At 40.8% G+C, this 25,375-nt stretch overlaps 1 protein-coding gene across 1 annotated transcript in view; it reads right to left on the minus strand.

The window, feature by feature from the left end:
* The window catches only part of pcca (propionyl-CoA carboxylase subunit alpha), a 352,214-nt gene that overhangs the window by 172,214 nt on the left and 154,625 nt on the right, over window positions 1-25,375 (minus strand). The window contains exons 12-15 of the mRNA XM_059646462.1: window positions 23,905-24,055; window positions 10,088-10,231; window positions 9,505-9,579; window positions 897-965 (exon numbers count right to left, since the gene is read on the minus strand). Coding sequence (XP_059502445.1) covers window positions 897-965; window positions 9,505-9,579; window positions 10,088-10,231; window positions 23,905-24,055 — 439 coding nt within the window. The remainder of the gene's footprint in view (window positions 1-896; window positions 966-9,504; window positions 9,580-10,087; window positions 10,232-23,904; window positions 24,056-25,375) is intronic.

Genomic DNA, 25,375 nt, shown 5'->3' on the forward strand with positions numbered 1-25,375 from the left:
TTCACAAACCGACATTTACTCCACCTGACTATGCTGACATTTTCTAAGTGCCCTGCTAGGTCGTCTTCAAAAAACAGTTTCTAACGTTTTCTCTATGGCTAATGTTAAGCTAACTGGCCCGCAGTTTGCTGCTTCCTGTCTCCCTTTTTGAGTTACTGTCTCTCTCTTTCAACGTAAAGAAACTTTCACCAAATCATGGAACACCTGAAAAATTAGAACCAAAGTATTAACTATCTCACTAATTACTTCTTTTAATAGAATAAAGTCTAACAAGGCCTGGGGACTCCTCAGCCTGCAGTTCCAACAATTTGCTCAGTGCCAATTCCCCTGTGATAGTAATTTTCCTAACTTCCTCCATCTCTTCCATTTCCTGATTTATCGGATGTTCCTTGTTACTTGTGAAAAATTTGCGATCAATTCATCTGATGTCTCCTTAATTTGCATTAATAACTTCCCCAGACTCTCATTCTATCAGACCAATGTTCACTGTGTTAACGTCTCAAAAATATTTATAGAAACTCTTATTATGTGCTTTAATATTTCTAGCTAGCCTTCTCTCATACTCTAATTTTTCCATTCTTATACATATTTTAGTTTTTGTTTTGCACTTTTAGTTTTGTAGTGCAGCAACAATGCTGGGGTCAGGGTATGCTTCACTGGGCTCAGATATGTGGAGCCACTGTGTTCGGAGTGGGTTGGCGAGGGCCTCTGTGCTTCAGTCAGGGTGGTGGGGCGTTGCTGGGCTAAGACTAGAAATGACTGGACCACTCTGCTCATGGGCTTGGTGAGCAACACCAGGACTACAGTTCCAGCAACAATCACAGATGCCTTGTATAAGACATACAATAATTCTTTAACTAAAGTTGTATGTTAAAAGCAAGTAAAAATGTACTAACTTTTGATATCATTGGATCATAATAAATACTGATGTCACTTCCTTCTTGAATGCCGCTATCAATTCGGACCTAGTGAAGACAAACAACTTCAAATTGATTGAAGCATTTGTTCAAACATTTTCTCATAACATCTTCACGCCAATTAGAAAAATATATGTTGCAACATTAATAAACGCATTGCATAGCATTATCAGCATTCTATCAATGAAGCTTTCAGCCTGTTGAAGATTTGAAGTATTTTTATTCACTCAGCATATACCAAATATCTTCAATATTCCCATATTACTTTCACTCTAACACTACAACATTTATTCCTGTAATTCCCCAGAGCAATGACTGTTTACACAGCTTTCTTCCATCACCTACCCAGAAGTTCTATTAAAGAGTATTGTCATATTGTACAGCACACGAGTTTGGTTTATCAAAAAGAAAGATAACACATTGGAAATTCTGGTTTCCTTCTCTGTTTGACTTCATTAAAACTACACTTGGATTATCTGAATAAAACCTTTTTAAAATTAGCTGTTCCTGGGGCACAAGTATTTATTAAATAGCTCACGTTATGATACAATGTTCAAAGTATTTAAAAATGAATCAAAATATTCAAGACAGATAAAATCATCCCAGGAATCTCAAGAACAAAGTTCTAAGCTGTTGGAACAGCAGGGTTCCAAGAAACAGCACTGTGACAAAATAAACCTGAGAGAACTTGCATAGATCTTCACCAGGGAAAGAAACCTCCATAATAAACAGCAGCAGCACATCTGTTTGCAACAGTGGCAGAAACTAGATGGTCAGTGCTATGCCTGCTCAAATTTTTAATATTTTAAATTTAGGGGATTGTCCAGGGGGATTTAAATGTAAATTTTTCAGGTCTGCTGCAGTCAGAGCCTGCTACAAAGATTCCTTTATTTCCAACAAAGCCAGCTACACAAGTAACTGGAGCTAGTTTAGAACATACATGCATCAGTTTCAGGTCAGTTTAAATTTACTTATCCAGTATTGTGGCCCCTCGGTTTCAGTTTCTGGTGTTTAGTATGTCATTTAGGAATACACAAAGCATGGTGAACAGTAAAGGCCTTTTAGACGATTCAGTTTCATCACCCTATTAAGTTATCAAAGTCTTTCAATCAGAGTTAATCTCCCTCTACCCTGTTCCAACAAACATTTCCAGTGCAAGTACTATATGGGTGAAATACACAATAAATATCCCTTTAAACTGTCCCATCAAATACTTCCAGATAACTATCACAGGGGTTACATTCAAAGTACATCTCCAACAATATTCTCCCATCAAAGACTCCCAAGGCAGATACAGCACAAGGCTTGATACAGAGTAAAGATTCCTCTTCAATGTCCAATCAAAGCTCCCAAGACAGGTACAACCTGGATTGGATTCAGTATATAGCTATCTCTGCACTGTTCAAATGATAAAACTTCACCGAAGAGAGCATGTTCCCTTAAAATAACTTACTAAGAGTTTGACTTTGGTCACAAATAACAAACATGTTTCATTTTCCAATTTTCCGTGGGTATGAGCAAAAAGCAGGCTCCATGATAAATATGTATCAGAGATAATGGGAACTGCAGATGCTGGAGAATCCGACATAACAAAGTGTGGAGCTGGATGAACACAGCAGGCCAAGCAGCATCTTAGGAGCACAAAAGCTGACATTTCGGGATGAAGGGTCTAGGCCTGAAACATCAGCTTTTGTGCTCCTAAGATGCTGCTCGGCCTGCTGTGTTCATCCAGCTCCACACTTTGTTATCTCCATTATAAATATGTTTGGCTCATGAAATTAGGAAAATGACAAATGTAATGAGAATTCAGTATTTACCAAAGGCAAAGAGCATATTTTCATCAATTCTTCTGAATCCAAATGCTAATTAAGTGACATTCAGTGAAATGATCAAGCCAGATTCAAAAATATTGTGTGTGTGTGTGCGCGTGCGTGCGTGGTGGGGTGTAGAGGAGGAATGGGTTGAAACAGAACAGTTTTGGATCCTCATTAGAATAAAGCATAGTCCCTCATCAGTCCTATTTGCACAGTACGAAATGGATTTTATGTCCTAATATGGATGCTACTCAACTGCGGCAAAACTTGCCCTTGCCCTGTGCAATTTTGTAAATTCATTCTTGGTGAGATTTATTATTAAGCCATCTAGCTACAATTGCTTAATCAAGTCTTCTAACTGTTTAACATCTTCTTCCCAGATGTTACTGTATAGTTTATGTAGAAGATGTGATATAAAGTCAAGCACTTTAATTACAACTCGATTTATAAGTTTTGGAGTGGAGCTGGACCATTTTTAAACCCAAAGCATTTTGGCATTAAAGAGCAACGATATAACTCTTGTGGTATAACAAAGGCTTCTTATTTTGATATTAATAATGCTTATCAGTACTGCTTCAATAAATCAATCTTAGAGAGAAATAGAGCACTGCCAACCCTATCAATATCACCTTCTAAAGAAGGAATTGGGTATGAATTTGTTTTTGTTGTACATTTCTGTATGTACACAGAATCCAGTCAAACCATCCAGTTTTGGAACTAGTACCACTGATGAACTCCAACTGTTTTTCTAGATTAGTGTATTGCATCTCTAATACCACTTGAGCTTGTTTTCTTTTCTGGGTTCAACCAGTAAGTACGATGTTTTATCAGCATTGATTTTCCCACATTCACAACATTTCTGGATAACATGGTACATCCTGGTGTATCTGTCCATTGAATTTCATAAGTAACCTTAAAAGATCTTCCCATTATCATTCCTCTAAAAACAAAAGTAGAGTGTTTAACCATGCCAGTATTTCAGCTAGTCAAACTGTAGGAGATTCACACTGTGAACTATATATGTCTCCTTCCAGTTCATTTCTATTCTGTCATCTTTGATATGCTTAGAACTTGCCGTATTTGCTCTTTCTTATCTTCATCCTCATCTACATTTTGCTTCAATTTTTCTCCCTGCAACCAGAAGTATCTACTGGATAAGTGAATTTACTAACCCTGCTATCTATATTGTGTGGAATGCTGAATCTTACTTGCAAAGGTCCAGCTTGTAAAAATAATAACACAAACAGTTTGACTCCTGTCTGAAATGTTCTAGTTGTAGCATGTCAGGCTGCCCATTGTCTAATCTTTGTCTGAGAGGGTTTTAAACGCTGCTGTCTCTCTCTCTCTAGATACAAGGACAACATTAAAGATTTATCTGTCTGCCTTCAAAACTTTCCTTTCTTAATTTCAATGGATCACTTACTTCATGACTGTAGATCGATTCAAATGGACTAAACACAGTAGATCTTTTTGGGGAAATCTCCGGTAGCAAGTAAAAACAAATCTAATTTTTTGTCTCGACCCTTATGAAATTACTCCTTAATCATTATTTTGAGAGTCTGTTGGTATCTTTCTAAAGGTCTTTGCATTAGTGGATGATAAGTAATCAACTTCAACTGTTTTAAATCCAAATTGCTCATGCCCTGAAAATATGTGGACATAAGGTTAGATCCTAGTTGTAATCGTTCTTAAAGGAATAGCTTCTGAAAATCAAGCTGTCACATCCCCAACTATAAGACTTTATTGGTATCCTATTTTTGATTTTGCTAATGATCTTCCACAATCTATTAACACTAGACTAAAGGTTTATTCAGAAACTGGTTATGGGTATTAAAGGTGTTAGTTTGATTTCTTTCTGAGGTTTTACTACTACCTGACAAGTATGGCAAGTTTTACAGAACTGCTCAACCTCCTTATGGAGTCTTAGCTAGGTAAAATATCTGTTATTGATGTCAACATTTCCATATTCCTATTTGTCATGTGCTACAAACAATATATCATTACAATACCTGGGCAGTACCACTATCATATATGAAACTGTCCATTCCTTATCTACAGATCTATAGGGATGTCACTACTTCCTCACCTGAACACCATATCTTAGGTAATAACATTTCAAAACTCTTTCAGTCTCAGATTCAGTGTGAGCTGCCTGTATTAACTAACTTAACTCTAGATCTGCTTTCTGTGCCGCAATTAACTAAAAACTTGTAAAACACTTCATTGCATGATCTCCATCAATGAAGAAAGTTTCAGCTGCTCTAACATCTGCTTGCAATATTTTTGACCTCTGGTACGGGATTCTCTTTAGCCACTGCTCACTACACACAATGGGAAAATATCTGTAACTTGTAATTGTTCTGTCTCTTTAACCTCATTCAGCCTTTGTGATTATAGATGAAGCCATATCTTCCAATTTCACAAGATCATTACCAAGCAGTGAGTCGACTCTGTCTGCACATAATCTCTTAAACTCCTAAGGCTGTTCCAGATAAGTTACATTCTAACGGCTTTTTGTATAACGGAACTGGGATATAGTTTACAGTTTGTATATTCAGTCTAGTATTAAGAGATTGTGGAGGATCATTAGCAAAATCAAAAACAGGATAACAGTAAAGCCTTGCAGGTGGGGATATGACAACTTGATTTTTAAAAGCTATTCTTTTAAAAACAAACACAGCTAAGGTCTAACTTTACGTCGATGTTCTTTCAGGGCATGAGCAATTTGGATACAGAACAGCTGGAGTTGACTACTTATCCACAAAGACAGGCAGCTTTGACATTCATTGCAGTCTCTGGACAGAATACAATGCCCTTCTCTATCAGAACACTTTGAGTAACTCTTATGTATTTTAACACAATAATGCGGATAGCTAATGATTTGAAGAAAATGGAACGATCATTCCATTTGAGAAATACTTTTATTCACAATTCAACTCTTCTGTAGACAGCAGACTGCTTACCTTCATCTTCCTGGATGTAAAAAAATAGAAATTAAAACTACAATGTGAACCGTGATCTTTCCCTTTTCAGTTCCTTTTTCAGACTGACTCTTACCAGCCCCAACAAGTCCCACGGACTCCCAATGCAACTTCCAGCATTCTAAACCAAAATATCTCACTTTAATGCAATGGAATCATTTAGGCTTTTGATTTTCACCTCCAGCCTCCACACCTTCCTTTGTGATCTGAGGAGGAGTTCTTGGGGCATTCCTCTGGTTTCCTTTCTATACTCTAACTAATTGCCTTCCTTTCACTCTCCTAACCCCTATCCTACCAACTTAATGGAGATGACAGGTGAAAAATAGGTTTGTTTTCTTCATCAGCTCGTAAAGGTCAGCCATTTCTGCTGCTTGTCAATCAGTTGCAACTCTCTGGATTTCAACATGAGTTCTAATTTAAAAATATAGTGAGTTTTTAAATTATTCCAGGAGAATTATTTTTCTGAGTGCTTTTTCATATGTGGTATTTACTCAGTCACATAGCATGGAAACAGACCCTTTGGTCCAACGAGTCCGTGCTGAACATAATCCCAAACTAAACTAGTCCCACCTGCCTGCGCTTGGCCCATATCCCTCCAAACATTTCTTATTCATGTACTTATCCAAATGTCTTTTAAATGTTATAATTGTATCCTCATCCACCACTCCTACTGAAAGTTCATTCTGCAGACAAATCACTTGCTGTGTAATTGAAGTTGCCTCTCATGTCTTTTTTAAAAATCTTTCTCCTCTCAACTTCAAAGTATGCCCCATCGTCTTGACATTCCCCACCCTGGGGAAAAGAAACCTGCCATTCAGCTATCTACATCCCTCATGATTTATAAGCCTTAATAAGATCCAGTGAAAAGAAGTCCCGGCCTATCCAGCCTCCCCTTATAATTCAAACCCTCCATTCCTGGCAACATCCTTGTAATTTTTTTCTGAACCCTCTCCAGCTTAATGACGTCCTTCCTCTAACAGGGCAACCAGAACTGCACACAGTACTCTAGGAACTCTAATGCACGTTTCCACACGTTGAAATCACTTTGCTTTACATTTACATATTCAGTAAAGGTTTCCTGGACTGCATAATTGTAAAGCTTTTCTATTCTGAATAAACAACATGGATTATTGGCTCCTTTCTTACACTGCACTTATTGATATTGTTCTTTTAATCGTCACTGTGTTCTACAATAGTTGCTATTACGCTGTTTGTAAGCTAACAGATAATGGAAAACCCTATTTAAGAATGAAAACGTTACAATTATGTACAAGTGACTCCTTGGTTTATGTTAACACTTACTGCTAAATTCCAAAATTTAAAAAAATACCCTTCCTAATATTTAAATTTAGTGACAGAAACAGAATTGCTAGAGAAACTCAGCAGGTCCAGCAGCATCTGTGGAGAGAAAGTGGAATCCAGTGACCCTACATCAGAACTTTCAGTTTCTCCACCAAAACACTGAAATAAGACAAAGAACTTTAGATGCTGGCAGTGTTTAAATTTACTGCCTTGCCAACCTATTTTAACTTTCATTTTTTGGTCTGACTAGCATAATAACTATTCAGTATTGGAACTTGCAAGAGATACTCTAACTGGGATAAATACAAGGTTAAGAAAAATCAAGCAGAGGACCCAAATGACAGACATTTGTTGAAAAACAAAAAAGGCCAATTGTCACAGACAAATCAACACTTCTAATTTTCCCAATCTTTCCTTTCCAGAAAGGATGGTGAGGCACGAGTGGAAATTGGAACAGAATGCTGGACAATTATACAATGAATTTGAGGCAGCCTGGTAGCTCAGTGGTTACCACTGCTGCCTTACAGTGCCAGGGACCCAGGTTTAATTCCAGCCTCAGGCACCTTTCTGTGTGGAGTTTACACATTCTTTTTCCTCCTGTTTCCTTCCACAGTCCGAAGATGTGCATATTAGGTAGAGTGGCCATGCTATACCGGCCATGGTGTCCAGGGATGTGTAGGTTAGATGGATTAGCCATGGGAAATGTAGTGTTACAGGGATAGGGTGGGAAGTAGGGGGTGAGTCTGGGTGGGATGCTCTTCAGAGAGTCGGTATGGAATTTTTGCGCTGAATGGCCTGTTTCAACACTAGCGATTCTAGGAATCCCACAACTGTCATTCATCTTAAATGAAAGATGTAAAAGGACTAATAGCTATCATGGGTATGTCAGTCTGTTGGAACAATTGCTTCAACATTCTTCACAGGTAAATATCTGCATTTAGTCCCACCAATCACCATAACTCTATGGTTTAACAAGTAAAAACAAAAAAACTGAATATGATCCACAAGTTGTGAAAAATCTTCATGTTTCATACATTCAACTACTTGTCAAAATCCCTCACATGAAAAATAATTGTCACGTTACTGATATAGAACAGAATGAAGATAACACACGAGCAGAACAAATGTCAAATTCCACTCAACATAATCTGTTCAGCAATGTTCCAGAGCCTCAAGTGTAATTAAAAATTCTGCTTATCAGTACCTTGACAAGCAACATGAAGCTTTCAGGCATCTCCCCACCCTTCATTTTCTATTCACCTCTCCTCTAAGCACTACTCCCAGTCTGCTTGTCTACCTGACAAGTGGCAGAACAATCTGATTAAATCTTTGCAGGGGGAGGGGGCTTACAGGCCTCCATGACAGGCCAAAAGTGATCACCATGGCGATGCATAATTACAGCTGTCAACAGCATCTATGATCCCGCTGGCATCAATCTGATTGCTCTCTGTAATAAAGATAGACAAAGCTTAGTGTGCACTCCCCTGCACCCAATCATGTTATCTGTTCCTTGCTCCATTTAGCTGACATGCAACATTCACACAAGCAAATAACAGCAGTAAGCACAACATTCAAGGCATTTTAATTGTTTTTTTTCCTTTATGCTGATGTCTTACAAGCATAAGTGTTATTACATAAAGCTCCTGCTGCAACATTAAATGAAGGAGGCTTTGGTGGGACAAGAACAGTAGGGGATAGTATATGTCCATTATCACTTATACTTTCAACAGGTTGCTTGCTTTAAAAACTGCAAATTGTAAAACTTGCAAGGGCAAAAGGTTTGACATCATTTTATCACGTGGCAAGCAGCAATTTTTCCTGCATTGCCATCCCTCTGAGAAAAGCAGTTGCTGTACATTTTTCATTAATGCATTTTTTTATTAAATCAGAAAGGTCAGTTTGACAATGATTGTCGGCAGCTTCCGATAGGGTTGCGATCAGAAAACCGAGGCTAGACTGGGCCCATTTGTCCAATGTGAAATTGCAACCAAGTTTCCACAAACATACTGTACTAATTAGGGGAAATTTATTAAGATCGGCCTGAAATGAGTCAATCTGATCCACCAGTGTAATCAATCAGAATCATTAAGTTCTAATGTCAGTGTTACAGTAACAAGAACGGGAATCATCTTTATGAAGTAAAATGGCCATTTTGGAATTCCAAATATATGTGATGAATTCTCTTTAATAAATTTTAACGAAATAGTTAAATTAGATATATGTCAACATTCAAATACATGAATGTGTTCAACTGATGAAAAAGAGTCATAATCAATGCAAGAAGATTACTATTTGTCTTCACAGTTACTGCCAAACTTGGTGATTATTTACGCCCCTTACGTTTTTCATTTCATATAAATAAACAAGGGGGCAGTTAATGCTTTCACATCACACTGTTAAGTCAAAACTGATTGTATTCAAATAAATGTAGACAGTTTGGGATTTCTTGAAAAGCCATTCAGCAGACAACTGAGTACTCAGCTAACTTACATTGGGCACGTGTAGAGGTTCTTTATATTGAGAGAGACGGCCAATTGAAGGCAGCCCAAAAGATTTGTAGGGATCCTAGGGAAAGAGGTTCAAACAAGAGGAAGCATTAACTGTAAGATAAAACACAGGAAGCAGTGTTAACTGTTCATACAATCTGAAGCCATTGACCAGGCTATTTTGGATTACCGAAGACATGAAATTACACTTGGAGTCTTTTCTCTCCTTGTTTTTACCACAGAGCAAATGACCAATAAACACCTCTCCCATTCAGAGAGGTTTCCTGATTTGCGTAACAAGTTACAAAATTGTTAGTGTGCTTTAAAGACGACAGAGAAAGTATCAGCACAAAGCCTTCAGGATGTCCTAGGTAATTAAACGAGAATCATTTTATGGAAGGAAAAGAACTGAAGTCTGGGGAAACTGGGGGAGGGGGAGGTATTGTGCAACATGCACTATCTGACATTAGTCATATCAAGAGTAAGTTTACTAATCATGAATTTCAACTTAATTGTCAATCAAATCTATCATAGCTCCAAATCCGTCAGATTGTATTTTTTAGGAACTGATGCCAACTAAACATTACCTCTGCATAAACTCTGCATTCAATGGCCCAGCCATTGATGGGAATATCAGCTTGCTTGTGACAAAGTTGGTAACCCTTGGCAACACGGATCATTTCTTGGACCAGGTCCAGGCCAGTAATACATTCGGTGACAGGATGCTCAACCTGCAAGGTCACGAAGAAATAGTCGTCAAGGAAAAACAATGAAAGAAAAACAGTGGCACAAAGTGGGAACATGCACGAGATCACCAGCCAAGGGCACTACTGTCACTTCAGCCATTACTGTTCAGTTCAGTAACAACAAAGAGAGGCTTTAACCAAAAACAGAAAATTAAAAGTACAAACAAAAACACCCATACTTTCTGAAAAACAGACATTATTCTCACTGTGTCTCTCTCACTTTCTATTTGTGCATGATCCAGACATAGGCAAACACACAGGCAGTATAGAAACCACAAACACACATAACAGCACAGACTTACCCAACACAATCTGGACTCAGAAGCTTGCACTCAAACATCACTAACATACACATGCAATCCAGACACACATTTGCACACACAATCTGGGCACATGTAAAATCCAGGATGCATACACTCATGTAAAATCAAGAGGCAGACATACTTATGCATAAAGCACAAATACACACACGTAAACACAGACAAACAGCCTCATATAGTGATAGACACACACACACACACAGCGGCTGGCAGACATGCGTGCACTGAAATCATAGACGCATGCGCATGCACTCACACAAACACACACAAATCACTGATATATACGTGTACACACACACACACACACACGCATAGCACACAAACACACAAGTCACAGACAAACGCGTGCACACACAAACCACAGACACACAAGCGCGTGTGCACTCAATCACAATCACAGACACACAAGCGCGCGCACACACACATAATCACAGACACACAAGCACGCACATGCACAAACACATAATCCCAGACACACAAGCACAAACACATAATCCAAGACACACAAGCACTCACACGCACAAACACATAATCCCAGTCACACAAGCACGCACACACACAAACACATAATCCCAGTCACACAAGCACACACACGCACAAACACATAATCCCAGACATACAAGCGCGCACACGCACAAACACATAATCCAAGACACACAAGCGTGCACACGCACAAACACATAATCCAAGACACACAAGCGCACACACGCACAAACACATAATCCCAGACACAGAAACAGGTGCACACACAATCTCAGACACAAAAACGCATGTACACATGCATAACCCCAGACTCACAAGCCTGCATACGCACACAATCCTAGACGCACGCGCGCACACACATATATAGTGCAGCCGCACCAGCATAAACAAACAAAATGCACACTCACAAACGCACACAACTTACAAACGTAAATGTGCACATAAACATAAGAATGCTCACATGCACAATCCAGACTGCAAAGACTGTATCTTTTTATTTTTCAGTATTTTTGCTTGTAGACAGAAATGAGAAAAAACTGTTATTAAAAAACCAAGGATTACTGCAGTTTTTGAAAGCAAGTAACTTGACTTTCATTGTAACTGCTATTTATACAGCTGTTGTTCAAGCAGGAATAGTAGTAGCAATAGGCAGGCTGGACCCATGGGCTGTGTACGAATGGCGATTCAGCCGGCAACAAGTAGCTGATAGATCTGTGGATCTGTGACCAGTCATTGATTTCAAAGTCCTTCTGCCTGACAGCAACCGTGTGATTGGTTCCTAAGGAGGTGAACAAAATAGTGAGAAGCACTAGGCTTCAGCGGCTCAGAATCTGTCGATGCTCAGTTGCCGTAAGCTGTGTCTTTTCATTAATAAATCAGAGACCTTTAATTAGGGCAAACCAGTCAAACAGTGCCTTCTGCAAACATGTGAAAGAAACCTGAGGAGGAAAAATCAACAAGCAGAATTCTGATCAGCAGAAGAATCATCTCAGCAAATCCTAATAACAGAAATTACTGAACTGATTTCCCAATTTCTCCCACTGACCCCAGTGCCTATTTTTTTTTCCCCTGTCTGTACGTGCAGATGGTGAGTTTATAAAGGGTTTAAAATTTTAACTAGTAGAGTTATATGTGCCAAGAATTCATAATTGTTTAATTGTAGCTGGAGTCTAATTACTTGTAATAAATAGTAAATCTTGTTACGTGCAGAAATCTGGTCCGTACTTCCTGTCAATCTGGGTCTGAAAATGAGGTAAATTGTGAAAGTCTGGGTACTTGTGAAATTATTAACTTTTGTGATGACCCCAGGAACAGCAGGGGTCAATTTTCAGTGCTCTACCCGAGTGAGGCATGAAAGACAAACAAATGCACACACATATGATCCAAACACACAAATACACATACAAAATCTCAGTGTGCGCGTGCACACACAGACACACACACACGCACGCACACACACATTCTCCAGGAATACAAACACATGCATATCCAATCAAGGCATACCCATGCAATCCAGAAACACACGCACACACAAACATATGTATCATCCAGACACAAAGTCCAAACACACATGCACACATAGTTGGAATCCAAACACACAAGCTTGCATACACACAATACAGGCACATTAGCACGTGTACACACAAGCTAGACACGAGAACTCACATGCAATCCAGATACACAAGTACACATACAAACAGTCCTGATATGCATAAGTGCACACACAGGCAGTCTAGACACACTACAAAGATTGTATCTTATTGTTTTTCTGTTTTTTTTATAGTGGACTGGAATGGAGAGAGGAATGTTTTGAAAACCAAGGATTGTGGAAAGGGTTATTGCACATTGTAAAAACAAGTTCCATGACACTCATCATTAAGTGCTGTTTACATCGTTGCTGTTCAATTAGTGGGTTAGGCTACTACAGACAAGCTGAAGCCAGGAATGTGCATGAAGGGAGATTTGGTCAGCAACACATAGCTAATTGGTCTGTGAAATTATGACCACAGCTGTCCTTCTGTCTGCCAACAACTGTGCGACTGCTGGAAATACCACGTTGCTTAAGTTGCGCTTTTAAGCCTGGGGACTGAAGTAAGATAGAGCTGTTTTAAAACAGTTTTTGACAGAATGGCTGCAGATTTGAAGCAAGTAACCTGAGACCCATTACAAGTATTGTAAATAGTGTTTGAACATGCAGTAACTGAAGTTTATAGAGTCATAGCGATATACAGCATGGAATCAGACCCTTCAGTCCAACCTGTCCATGCCAACCAGGTATCAGAAAGTAATCTAGTCCCATTTGCTAATATTTGGTCCATAACCCTATAAACCCTTTCACTTCACGCACCCATCCAGATGCCTTTTAAATGTTGTAATTCTACCTGCCTCCACCACTTCCCACTTGCAGCTTGTTCCATTCAAATACCACCCTCTGGGTGAAAAGGTGGCCCCTCACGTCATCTTAAAATCTTTTCCCCTCTCACTTAAATCTATGCCCCCTAGTTTTCGACTCCCCTACCCTGGGAAAAAGATCTTGACTATTCTTCCTATCCATGCCCCTCATGACTTTAAAATCCTCAATAAGGTCACCCCTTAGCCTCCAATCTCTAGGGAAAAAATGCCCAGCCTCTTCAACTTCTCCCTACAGCTCAAAACCTCCAAATCCTGGCAACACTCTTGTAAATCTTTTCTGAATCCTTTCAAGTTTAACAACATCTTTCCTAAAGCAGGAGCCAGAACTGAATGCAGTATTCCAAAAATGACTTTAACAATGTCCTGTAGCCCTGCAATATGACATCCCAATACCTCTAGTCAGTGCACTGACTAATAAGGGCAAGCGTGCCAAATGGCTTCTTCACCACCGTCTATCTACAACTCCACTTTCAAGGAATTATGCACTCTACCCCTAAGACCCTTTGTTTGGCAACACTCCCCTGGGCCCTAAAATTTACTGCACGATTTCCCATGCACAAAGTCATGTTAACTTTCCCCAATCAGTCCTTGCCTTTCCAAATCCATGTAAATCCTGTCCCTACGAATGAGCCAACCTCCATTCTTCCGGCATGCCATCCGTGGCTACTGATGATACATATATCTCAGCAAGAGCTGCAGCACTCTCTCCCCTAGCTTCCCACAAAGTTCTGGGATACACTCAATCAGACCAAAGGGATTTATCCACCTATGTGCATTTTAAGATATCGAGCATCACCTCTTGTGTAATATGGACACTTTCCATGATATCACTATTTATTTTCCCAAGTTCTCTAGCTTCCTTATCCTTCTCCACAGTAAGTACTGATGCGAAATACTCGTTTAGCATCTCACCCAACTCCTATGGTTCTACACTCAGACAGCCTTGTTGATCTTTACAGGACACCATACTCTCCAATTACTCTTTCCTTTAGTTTAGTTGTAGACGATTTGGAGCCAAGGGGATGTATTGATGCAGATTTTGCTTGGTCTTGTTGATTGGTCTGTGTACTAGTGACCATATAATGATGACAAACACCATTTTTACACGCCAACAACTTTGTGATTGTTTCTCAGGTAATTGAGCAGCTTGGAACTGGAAGCAAATTGCAAAGGGAGAGAAGTTATTAGTTCTTCCCCAGTTAATGAATGGCTTCTTTGTTCTTTTTGGTCAAAACTCACTGTAAATATAAATAAAAGCAGTATTTTCATCCTTGTTGTAACAGTTGCTGTAACCTGTGACTTTTAACTGATAAGTCAGAGATTTGTTTTAAGATAGATAACTGAAGCAAAGTGCTGGCCCACAGAAAAGTCATTAAGAGAATGTCAACAACAGAATCTGGCAGCAAAGACTACTGAACAGTCTTCCAAGCGTACCCTTTTGTCCATAACCTATCTTGGATATTTGTCCACCTGTAAGAGCGTAAGGGGGAGGTTATAAGGGATTAGAGTGATAATCAGCAGTCTTACATGTTGACGATTCATAATTGATTACCTGTGGCTAGATTCTAATTACTTGTACTAAATAGCAATGATTGCTTAGTACAAAAAAGGGTCCATGTTTTCTATAAACCTGCATCTAAAAGTCAGGAAATTTGGGGAATTTTGCATGCTTTATAAAACGTTTAACTTTTCTGATGACTTGGGAATGGTGGGACTTGATTGCCAACGCATCGCTCCGGCGAGTCATAACAATGGCTCCTAGGTTGCTGAACAGCTTGTGGATGTGAAACAGATAGCAAAAAGCCATCTGCCCTCTGCAAAGGAAGGTTTTGTCCTTTTCTCTGAAGCAAAAAATACAAAGTCTAAACAGAGTCAGTTCATTATTCCTTAGCAGCTACAGACACATAAACATGCATGCACAGAATCCCTGAAACATAAGCATGCTTTGGATACTCAAACACAAAAGCAACCCAGACACACAAGCAGATGCATGTTTGACTTACATTAACAAACACAATCCAGATGCAGGAGCACGCAAACATCCAATCCAGACACACATGTACACACAAGCATACATAGAAGCACGCTCATGCAATGCAGACACAACTGCTAACACGTACACATACAGACACACGCAGTGCCCACGCACAGATCACACTTGAACATACAGCACACAGATATACACATCTTCACACATCTTCATTTACAGACACATGCCACCAAACATGGATGCATATGCACAGATATATATGCATACAGAACCTATTATAACACATGAACACAGTCTATACACAGTTACATTCTGATAGATACACAGTCACACAGACATACAAAAGCATTTACAAAGACCAAGAGACAAGTGTTCTCAGATAACATACATCCCCATTTTAAGAAACGCACATACACAAAGCACAGCTATGTTATCATGATAGGTGCAAAAAGTTGTTGTTCTCATCTGATTAAAAGTAAGCTGTTATTTAACACTATATTTTCTGAAACATTTTGTGGTTTCCTAACTGTTTATCCTAAGTATCATCCATTTGCCTCTTTTCCTTAACCTGTCCTGACAAGCAACCAGGTTAATGTAATCTTACATCAACCCTAGGTAACGGAAATGAGCAGATGGATCCTTCAGGTTTTCTCTCTCCAGATGATGCTGTGTAGTGCTTAGCATGCACAATAGCTGGGCTGAACCATGCAGTCACTGTGTTATCAGCAAATTGCTGTTAACAGCTTTGCATGATGCTGTTAAGGGAATACCCAGCCTGAATGCATCCACTGGCCAGACTAGGTTTCTGAGCTTAGTAAGGATTGGAGGATGAGGATAGGTGAGAGGGGAAGACAAAAAATATTTTGTCTTTGCATTTGAAACTATGTAAATTGGACAGCTGCATTTCAAAAATCCTTTGCACGTAAAATTCATTGTAGGTTTTCTGGATATAAATAAATGTGTTGACATCCAGATTAAACCCCAATGTCTTGCAAAATATTGCCAGACACTTGTTTACTGGGCGATTTCAGCAGAGACCAGTTCACTATATACAGAGCAGATGGTGCAATTAACTCAGTGAAGCTTTTAATCCAAGGAAAATTTCCTCATAATTAACTGACACTTTGACATTTTTCTAATAAAAGTCATTACTTAAAAGAGCAAACAGTTTGTATAGTGCAAATCTGGCCAAAGGGACTGCAGAAGAAGGATTTTATTCTTTAAACTGGCGTTTAGTTATTAATCAACAGCAATCACTTTCAGCCCAAGCTTCAACTATGACAAAACTGTCTTCTGAATTTTGTCTACGTTAATTGCAGAAAACTCTTTTTCTATCCTTCAGCAATAAGCAGCTGAACTGTCCCAATGTATATTTTCGTTCTGTTGCAAAAACACTGCACAAGATTCTCACTAGTTTCTCTATTTACAGTAGGTGATGACAAGTTGGATTGACCACGTTTTCCCAGTTGATCTGAGCTGGTCAAATAAAGAATGTTTTGAAAGAAAAAGTAATCAGGGCCAGGAATGGGGCTACAAGAGGGATCCTTCCAAAAGAATACTCACTGGTTATGACATTAGTATACATTTACAATGACTCAGCTCACAGTTGCCTGTTGTGATTTTGGAGCCATGCGTATCAAAGAACAGAAACTGGCCCAGGTTTCAGCTCTTGATTGTGATCCAGTACCCCTGCTGAAAGTGAGTGTATTTAACATCTGAAGGAGAAGAAGATCAAGCTCAGCACGGTAGATTAACCTGCTGTAGCTAACTGACCAGAAGGCAACAAAAAAAGAGAAAAGTCACCTGAGACATTTACAAAGGGATTCTCAAATAATTCAAGGAAAGAAATAGCAATTCATCTTGCCCCATAAATGCAGCTTCATGAAATTCATGGTGGGGGGAAGGGGGGTCAGTAAAGAATCATATCCTAAATTGTGGAGATAATGGGAACTGCAGATGCTGGAGAATCTGGCTTGGCCTGCTGTGTTCATCCAGCCTCACATTTTGTTGTCCTAAATTGTGGGTTGCCTTTGGATCTCCTTCAAGTAAGACACCAGCAGAGTGACTTTTTGTAACACAAGCTTTCCAGACACTTGACAAGGTGAAAGACGGTGTAACAATCCACAACATGCTTGACAATAGGGTTGCTGGAACACAGGCTATCACTTTCAGCCAGTCAATAACTTGGTTAAATGCATTAAAAGAAGAAGCTTGCAATTTCATTGTACCTTCTTCAACAATAGTATTTTCTAAGGTGCTTTACAGATAATTAAGTATTTTGAAGTTCAGCCACTGTTCAAAATAGGAATCACAACAACCAACACACACACAGCAAACCCCATAACCCGCAGTGACAGAATGATGAAGGGTCTAGGCCCGAAACGTCAGCTTTTGTGCTCCTGAGATGCTGCTGGGCCTGCTGTGTTCATCCAGCCTCACATTTTATTATCTTGGAATCTCCAGCATCTGCAGTTCCCATTATCTCTGTGACAGAATGCCCAGTTTATCTATCTTGAAGGATGGATCAACAGTAGGCAAGGCATCATTCAGAATTCACTAGCTCTTCTTCGAATAGTGCAGTGGATTTTTTGGCCTCTTCAGAAGGCAGATGGGCCTTGGTTTAACATCTCAATTGAAAGACTCCTCCAGCAGTGCAGCACTTTCCCAATACTGCACTGGAGTATCAGCCTAGAATGTGGGTTCAACATTTTTTATGGATAATTAATATCTAGCAGAGTACAAAGTCAAGACTATCCATTGTTTATCTCCCACTCCACACAGAATGGCTGGATTGGGCTAGCTGCCAAAGATGGGATGTTTGCTCCAAATGAATTTTCTTCATATACTGCAATACGTACTAATATCTTCCCTTTTATGAAAGCCATGAATGAACACAATAGCAAAAGAAAATTGAGGGACTAGTTGATAATGATCTTAAATTGCTTTGATTCAAGTTCTCTTAGATATGAAAATTTCATAGTAAACATAAAGGAGGATTTGTCAATGTAATTGGTAGCAAAGAGGCTAATTTACCTGCTATGGCAATGCTAGCAGCCACCACATCAACTAATGCGGCCGTGGAATTCATCAAATGCTTACAGCACAGGAGACTTTTCAGTCTATCATGTCTGCGGCTGGCTTTTAGCGAGATCAAGTCAGTTACTCACATTTGCCTTAGGCTAGTAATTCCTTTCTTTTCAGATGCATACTCAGTCCTCTTTTGAAAGGCATAATTGAATCTGCCTGCGTCATATTAATGAACTCCAGATCTTGACCACTCACTGTGTAAACATTATTTTCCTCATATTACCTTTAGTTCTTTTGCCAATCACTTTTACTGGTACGCTATTGTACCAATTTTTAATTGATCCTTGGAAAAAAAAGTAATTGAAGGGGACAATGTTTTTGCATGGGGAATACAAAATCATTACACACAGACATGAGTGTACAGCTCAGCATCAATCTGCTCTCAGAGCCTACTACAGTAAGAGACTGCCTTTCTAATACATGCAGTGCTGACGGTGGAGGTAGATAGGTAGAGTGAAGCATATATTCCAAAATTGACTCCATGTTTCTGGGCCATGATTCTAACGGGCAACACGAAAATGGTTGAGTGAGTTGGCTATAAAATGAGAGCAAACGATTGATCACCAAGGGCACCATATCATCATCCATGAAAGGAGATGCTGTAGCTCCCACAATGCAATAGGTAAGAACAAAATGAAGTAGCAGCATGAGAGCAAAAGTGAGCAGTCAACCATGCTTGGCCAATCAATTCGATTGTGGCTGATATGTATCTAAGCTCCACCTGGATTCCATAATCCTTCGCTATCCTTATCTATTCATTGACGTAGCATTCAAACATATTTTGGGAGAGGGTTGAAGTTCAGAATTCTGGATTTCCACTAATATTTATGTGAAGAAGTGCTTCCTAACAATACCACTGAAAAGTCTGGCTTGAATTTTAAGATTCTATCCCCTTGTTATGGACTCACCCTCCGTAGGAAATAATTGCACTCTGCGGGCTCTCTCAAATTCTTGAATTATCTTAAGCACTTCATTTAGATCATCCTTCAATCTTCTACCCTCCAGCGAATACAACCCTAGTCTGTACAGTGTGAAGAAATACTTCTAAATATCAATTTAAGTGAGGTTTACAACCTGGCACAGTACTATGACTCAACTTTACTAGTTGGTGTAGCAAATTGGAAATAATATTGAAGAATGTTATGGAAAAAAATAAATCAAGTCATTTCCTCCCATTCTGCTGCCAAAGGAGTGGCAAGATTAAGATAAAAATTAAAAAACATCCTGATTCAATCAGCATGCAAAAGTTGAAATTGTGACGAGTGCAGTCCACAGAAGTGGGTAGGCAACTCTCTTTAGGGTCACCAGTAAATACTCATCCACTAATCTAGCAGGGTGACTAAGATCCTCCACATCACATACACACAAAGCAACAGCTTCCCACTTTCACTATTCAATCTCAAAAGAAATATTTAACATAGATAAAAAGGAAAAGATCACTGGAAAAATCTAAATGAAGTACTCTCTTTGAGACAACAATCACATATTGCTATTAAATGCATCTCAACTAGAAAAAGCAAATATATCTAATCTTTTCTGATAGCCCTGCAAATTACTCCATTTCCTCGTATATATTCAGGTCCTCGAGAGCTTCTGGTGGTATATTCGTAGTGTCCCTACCTCTGGGCCAGAAGGCCTGGGTTCAAATCGCACCTGTTCCAGAGGTGTTCATAATACATTTGAACAAGTTAATTAGAAATATGCATATCCAAGTCTCTCTCGCAAGTTATTAAATCTGCTCCTATTGATCTTTTGGGTAATGCATTCCAGAACATAACAAATGGTAAATATTCTCATCTGGTCATCTTGTCAATCATCTTAAATCTGTAACCTCTGATTAATGACCTGCTGGCAGTGGAAACAGTTTCTCCTTATTTAATTGTCAGTATCCTTCAGAATTTTGAACACCTCCCTTAAACCTCCCATATACAGCTCAGCTCTAAGAAAAACAACGCCAGTTTCGCCAGTCTCACTGCACAACTGAAGTATTTTACTCTTAGTAACATTCTGATAAATCTGCTCTCAATGTGCGACTATTTTCCCTCCTGTAAAACAACAGAGATCCTTAAACTGAGATAAACAAAATACTATGAAAGACATTTTAACATCAATTTGCAACAGGCTAACCTAATGACCATCTTGCCTATTTTTTTAAACTAAAACATCACAAATGACTAGTGATTGTTAAAATGCATACTTCTATATAAATATTGCTCTTTTGTTTTAAAAGCAAAGCCCACATTTTTGCTATTTCAATAAAACACATTTCATTAGTTGAGGTAAGCAGACTGTTGCTTTGAAAAATTATTTTCAAAAGGCTTGCTTTTTACTGCTGACATCAACATAGCTTTTAGTGTAACACAGCATGCATCCACCGTTGCTAAAAAACTGAAAGGAAATTTTGGCTGCCAAGTGGGAAAAATATCAAAGCACTGTGGCTAGCTACATACTGGGATCCTCTGTGGTACTTAATTGCACCCTCCTAAAGGTCACTTTGAAGCAAGGGGCAACGTGTACACAGCAACCACAGCAGCAATTACATCCACATTACAGTGGAGCAACAGGCCATTCAGCCTGGAAGGTCTATGCTGGTGTTTATGTCGCACATGAGCCTGCTGTCAACCTCTTTCATCTCACCCCATTAATGGATATGTTTCCTTTGTGCTCATCTAATTCCCCTTATTGTGCATCTATGCTATTCACCTCAAATATTCCCTGCAGCAGTGATTTCCACATTCTCTGGGTAAAGAATGTACTTTCAAATTCCCTTTTGGGTTCAAAATACTCGTGGGGTCATCTATGGCAAATTTGGGTCCATGCCAATTATCTAGTCAGTCTCATTTCTCCCTAAGACCATGTAAGCTTAATATCTTCAAGCAACCAGGAAATTTCTTTTTGAAATCAGTGACTGTCATTGTTTCTACCAGACTCATAAGTGGAGAGGCCTAAGGCATCATCACTCACTCTATAAAAAGCCTCTGTCTTATATGCCAGATAACAAAGTGTGGAGCTGGATGAACACAGCAGGCCAAGCAGCATCTCAGGAGCACAAAAGCTGACGTTTCGGGCCTAGACCCTTCAGCAGAGAGGGGGATGGGGGGAGGGAACTGGAATAAATAGGGAGAGAGGGGGAGGCGGACCGAAGATGGAGAGAAAAGAAGATAGGTGGAGAGGAGAGTATAGGTGGGGAGGTAGGGAGGGGATAGGTCAGTCCAGGGAAGACAGACAGGTCAAGGAGGTGGGATGAGGTTAGTAGGTAGGAGATGGAGGTGCAGCTTGGGGTGGGAGGAAGGGATGGGTGAGGGGAAGAACAGGTTAGGGAGGCAGAGACAGGTTGGACTGGTTTTGGGATGCAGTGGGTGGGGGGGAAGAGCTGGGCTGCTTGTGTGGTGCAGTGGGGGGAGGGGACGAACTGGGCTGGTTTTGGGGTGCGGTGGGGGAAGGGGAGATTTTGAAGCTGCTGAAGTCCACATTGATACCATTGGGCTGCAGGGTTCCCAGGCGGAATATGAGTTGCTGTTCCTGCAACCTTCGGGTGGCATCATTGTGGCAGTGCAGGAGGCCCATGATGGACATGTCATCTAAAGAATGGGAGGGGGAGTTGCAATGGTTCGCGACTGGGAGGTGCAGTTGTTTACTGCGAACTGAGCGGAGGTGTTCTGCAAAGCAGTCCCCAAGCCTCCGCTTGGTTTCCCCAATGTAGTGGAAGCCACACCGGGTACAATGGATACAGTATACCACATTGGCAGATGTGCAGGTGAACCTCTGCTTAATATGGAAAGTCATCTTGGGGCCTGGGATAGGGGTGAGGGAGGAGGTGTGGGGGCAAGTGTAGCCCTTCCTGCGGTTGCAGGGGAAGGTGCCGGGTGTGGTGGGGTTGGACAGCAGTGTGGAGTGAACAACCGAGTCACGGAGAGAGTCCCTCCGGAAAGCAGACAAGGGTGGGGATGGAAAAATGTCTTGGGTTGATGGGGTCGGATTGTAGATGGCGGAAGTGTCGGAGGATGATGTGTTGTATCCGGAGGTTGGTGGGGTGGTGTGTGATAACGAGGGGAATCCTCTTTGGGCGGTTGTGGTGGGGGCGGGGTGTGAGGGATGTGTTGCGGGAAATGCGGGAGACACGGGCGGTCAAGGGCATTGTCGACCACTGTGGGGGGAAAGTTGTGGTCCTTGAAGAACTTGGACATCTGGGATGTGCAGGAGTGGAATGCCTCATCGTGGGAGCAGATGCGGCGGAGGAATTGGGAATAGGGGATGGAATTTTTGCAGGAGGGTGGGTGGGAGGAGGTGTATTCTAGGTAGCTGTGGGAGTCAGTGAGCTTGAAATGGACATCAGTTACAAGCTGGTTGCCTGAGATGGAGACTGAGAGGTCCAGGAAGGTGAGGGATGTGCTGGAGATGGCCCAGGTGAACTGAAGGTTGGGGTGGAAGGTGTTGAAGTGGATGAACTGTTAGAGCTCCTCTGGGGAGCAAGAGGCGGCGCCAATAGTCATCAATGTAACGGAGGAAGAGGTGGGGTTTGGGGCCTTTGTAGGTGCGGAAGAGGGACTGTTCCACGTAACCTACAAAGAGGCAGGCATAGCTGGGGCCCATGTGGGTGCCCATGGCCACCCCCTCTGTCTGGAGGAAGTGGGAGGAATCGAAAGAGAAGCTGTTGAGGGTGAGGACGCGTTCGGCTAGGCGGATGAGGGTGTTGGTGGAGGGGGATTGGTCGGGCCTGCTGGACAGGAAGAAGCGGAGGGCCTTGGGGCCATCTGCATGCGGAATGTAGGTGTATAGGGACTGGACGTCCATGGTGAAAATGAGGTGTTGGGGGCCAGGGAATTGGAAGTCCTGGAGGAGGTGGAGGGCGTGGGTGGTGTCACGGACATAGGTAGGGAGTTCCTGGACCAAAGGGGAGAAAATGGAGTCCAGATAGGTGGAGATGAGTTTGGTGGGGCAGGAAAAGGCTGAGACAATGGGTCGACCAGGGCAGGCAGGTTTGTGGATTTTGGGAAGGAGATAGAAACGGGCCGTGCAGGGTTGGGGAATAATAAGTTTGGAGGCTGTGGGTGGGAGGCCCCTGAGGTGATGAGGTCATGAATGGTGTGGGAGATGATGGTTTGATGCTCGGGGGTGGGGTCATGATCAAGGGGACGGTAGGAGGAGGTGTCAGAGAGTTGGCGTTTGGCCTCGGTGATGTAGAGGTCAGTGCGCCATACTACCACTGTCTTATATCCCATACTCCATTTCTTGTAACTGTTAGCCAAAACCTTAAATTTGCATCCTCCTGAACCTTGTAAAATTAGCCAGGAGGAAAATATTGCTCCTCCAGGCTTTATTTCCCTGAACAGTTCAAAAGGAAAGAAGACAAGGTTTTTCTGTACCTGAAGACGAGTGTTCATTTCTAAGAAATAGAAGTTCTTCATAGAATCCACAAGGAATTCGACTGTACCAGCAGAGGAATAATTGACAGCTTTGGCCAATGCCACTGCTTGTTCTCCCATAGCTCTTCGAGTTTCAGGGTCCAGAAAAGTGCTGCATCAAAAGAAAGGCAAAAAAAATTAGCAGCACCAACTGAGCAATCATATGTAGCAAGACACAGTGAAAAATGTTGCTTTGCGCACAGTACAGGCAGATCCTATCATATGAAGTGCATCAGGGTAACAGAACACTGTGAGGAAACAGTGTTACAGCCACAGAGAAGGTGCAGACGAGATCAGAATTAACATTTGCAAGGTCCGTCCAGAAATCTGATAACAGCAGGGAAGAAGCTGATCTTGAATCTGTTCATACACGTATGTATTCAAACTTTTATATCTTCTGCCTGACAGAAGAGAGTGGAAGAGAGTATAACTGGAGTGGGAGGGTCTTTGATTATGTTGGTTGCTTTCCAAATGTAGCAGGAAGTATACGTGGAGTCAGTGGATGGAAGGCTGGTTTGCGTGGTGGACTGGGCTGTGTTCACGACTCTCTGTAGGTTCTTGTGATCTTGGCAAGAACAGTTTCCATACCACACTGTGATGTATCCAGATAGGCTGCTCTCTATGGTGCATCTCTAAAACCTGGTAAGAATCTTTGTGGACGTGCCAAATTTCCTTAGCCTCCTGAGGAAGGAGGGGCATTGCTGTGTTTCTTGACCATCACATCAGCACGAGGACAGAATTTTAGTGATCATCTCTCCCAGAAACTTGACTGTCTCCATCATCTCAACCTCAGAACCACTGATACAGATAAAGGTATGCCCTTCACTCTGGTTCCTGAAGTCAATGACAAGCTCTTTCATTTTGCTGACATTGATGTCTTTACACCATGTCGCTAACCACTCAATCTCTTTGCTATATTCTGTCTCATTGTTGTTTGAGATCTGATCTATAACAATGGTATTGTCAGCAAACTTGTAAATGGAGTTGGGGTGGAATTTGGCCACACAGTCATTAATGTATAAGGAATATAGTACTGAAGAACATAATCTAGGCTGACATTCCCACTTCCAGTGCTGGAGAAATAGTGCACTATCAGAAATGCTGCAGTTTGGAAAAAACAATAAACTGAGGCCCTTTCCACCCTTTTAGATGGACATAAAAGACCCAACATCACTATCTCAAAGAATAAGAGAGCTCTAGTCGCTATTTATGCCTCGACCCACATTAGTACATTGGATTACCTTATCATTTATCACTGTCATTTGTGGGAGCTCACAATGACTCTCGTGTCTCCTGTATTTAACAGTTGAAGAAATGACTTCATTGACTGCAGTGGGTTTCGAGATTACTCTAAGGTTGTGAAAGGTTCCACAGAAATGCTAGTCTTTTTCTATCTCTTTATCATCAATCACTAACAATAAGTAGAACAAAT

The sequence above is a fragment of the Stegostoma tigrinum genome, chromosome 6 (assembly GCF_030684315.1).
Source record: "Stegostoma tigrinum isolate sSteTig4 chromosome 6, sSteTig4.hap1, whole genome shotgun sequence".
In the NCBI taxonomy this organism is placed as follows: domain Eukaryota; kingdom Metazoa; phylum Chordata; class Chondrichthyes; order Orectolobiformes; family Stegostomatidae; genus Stegostoma; species Stegostoma tigrinum.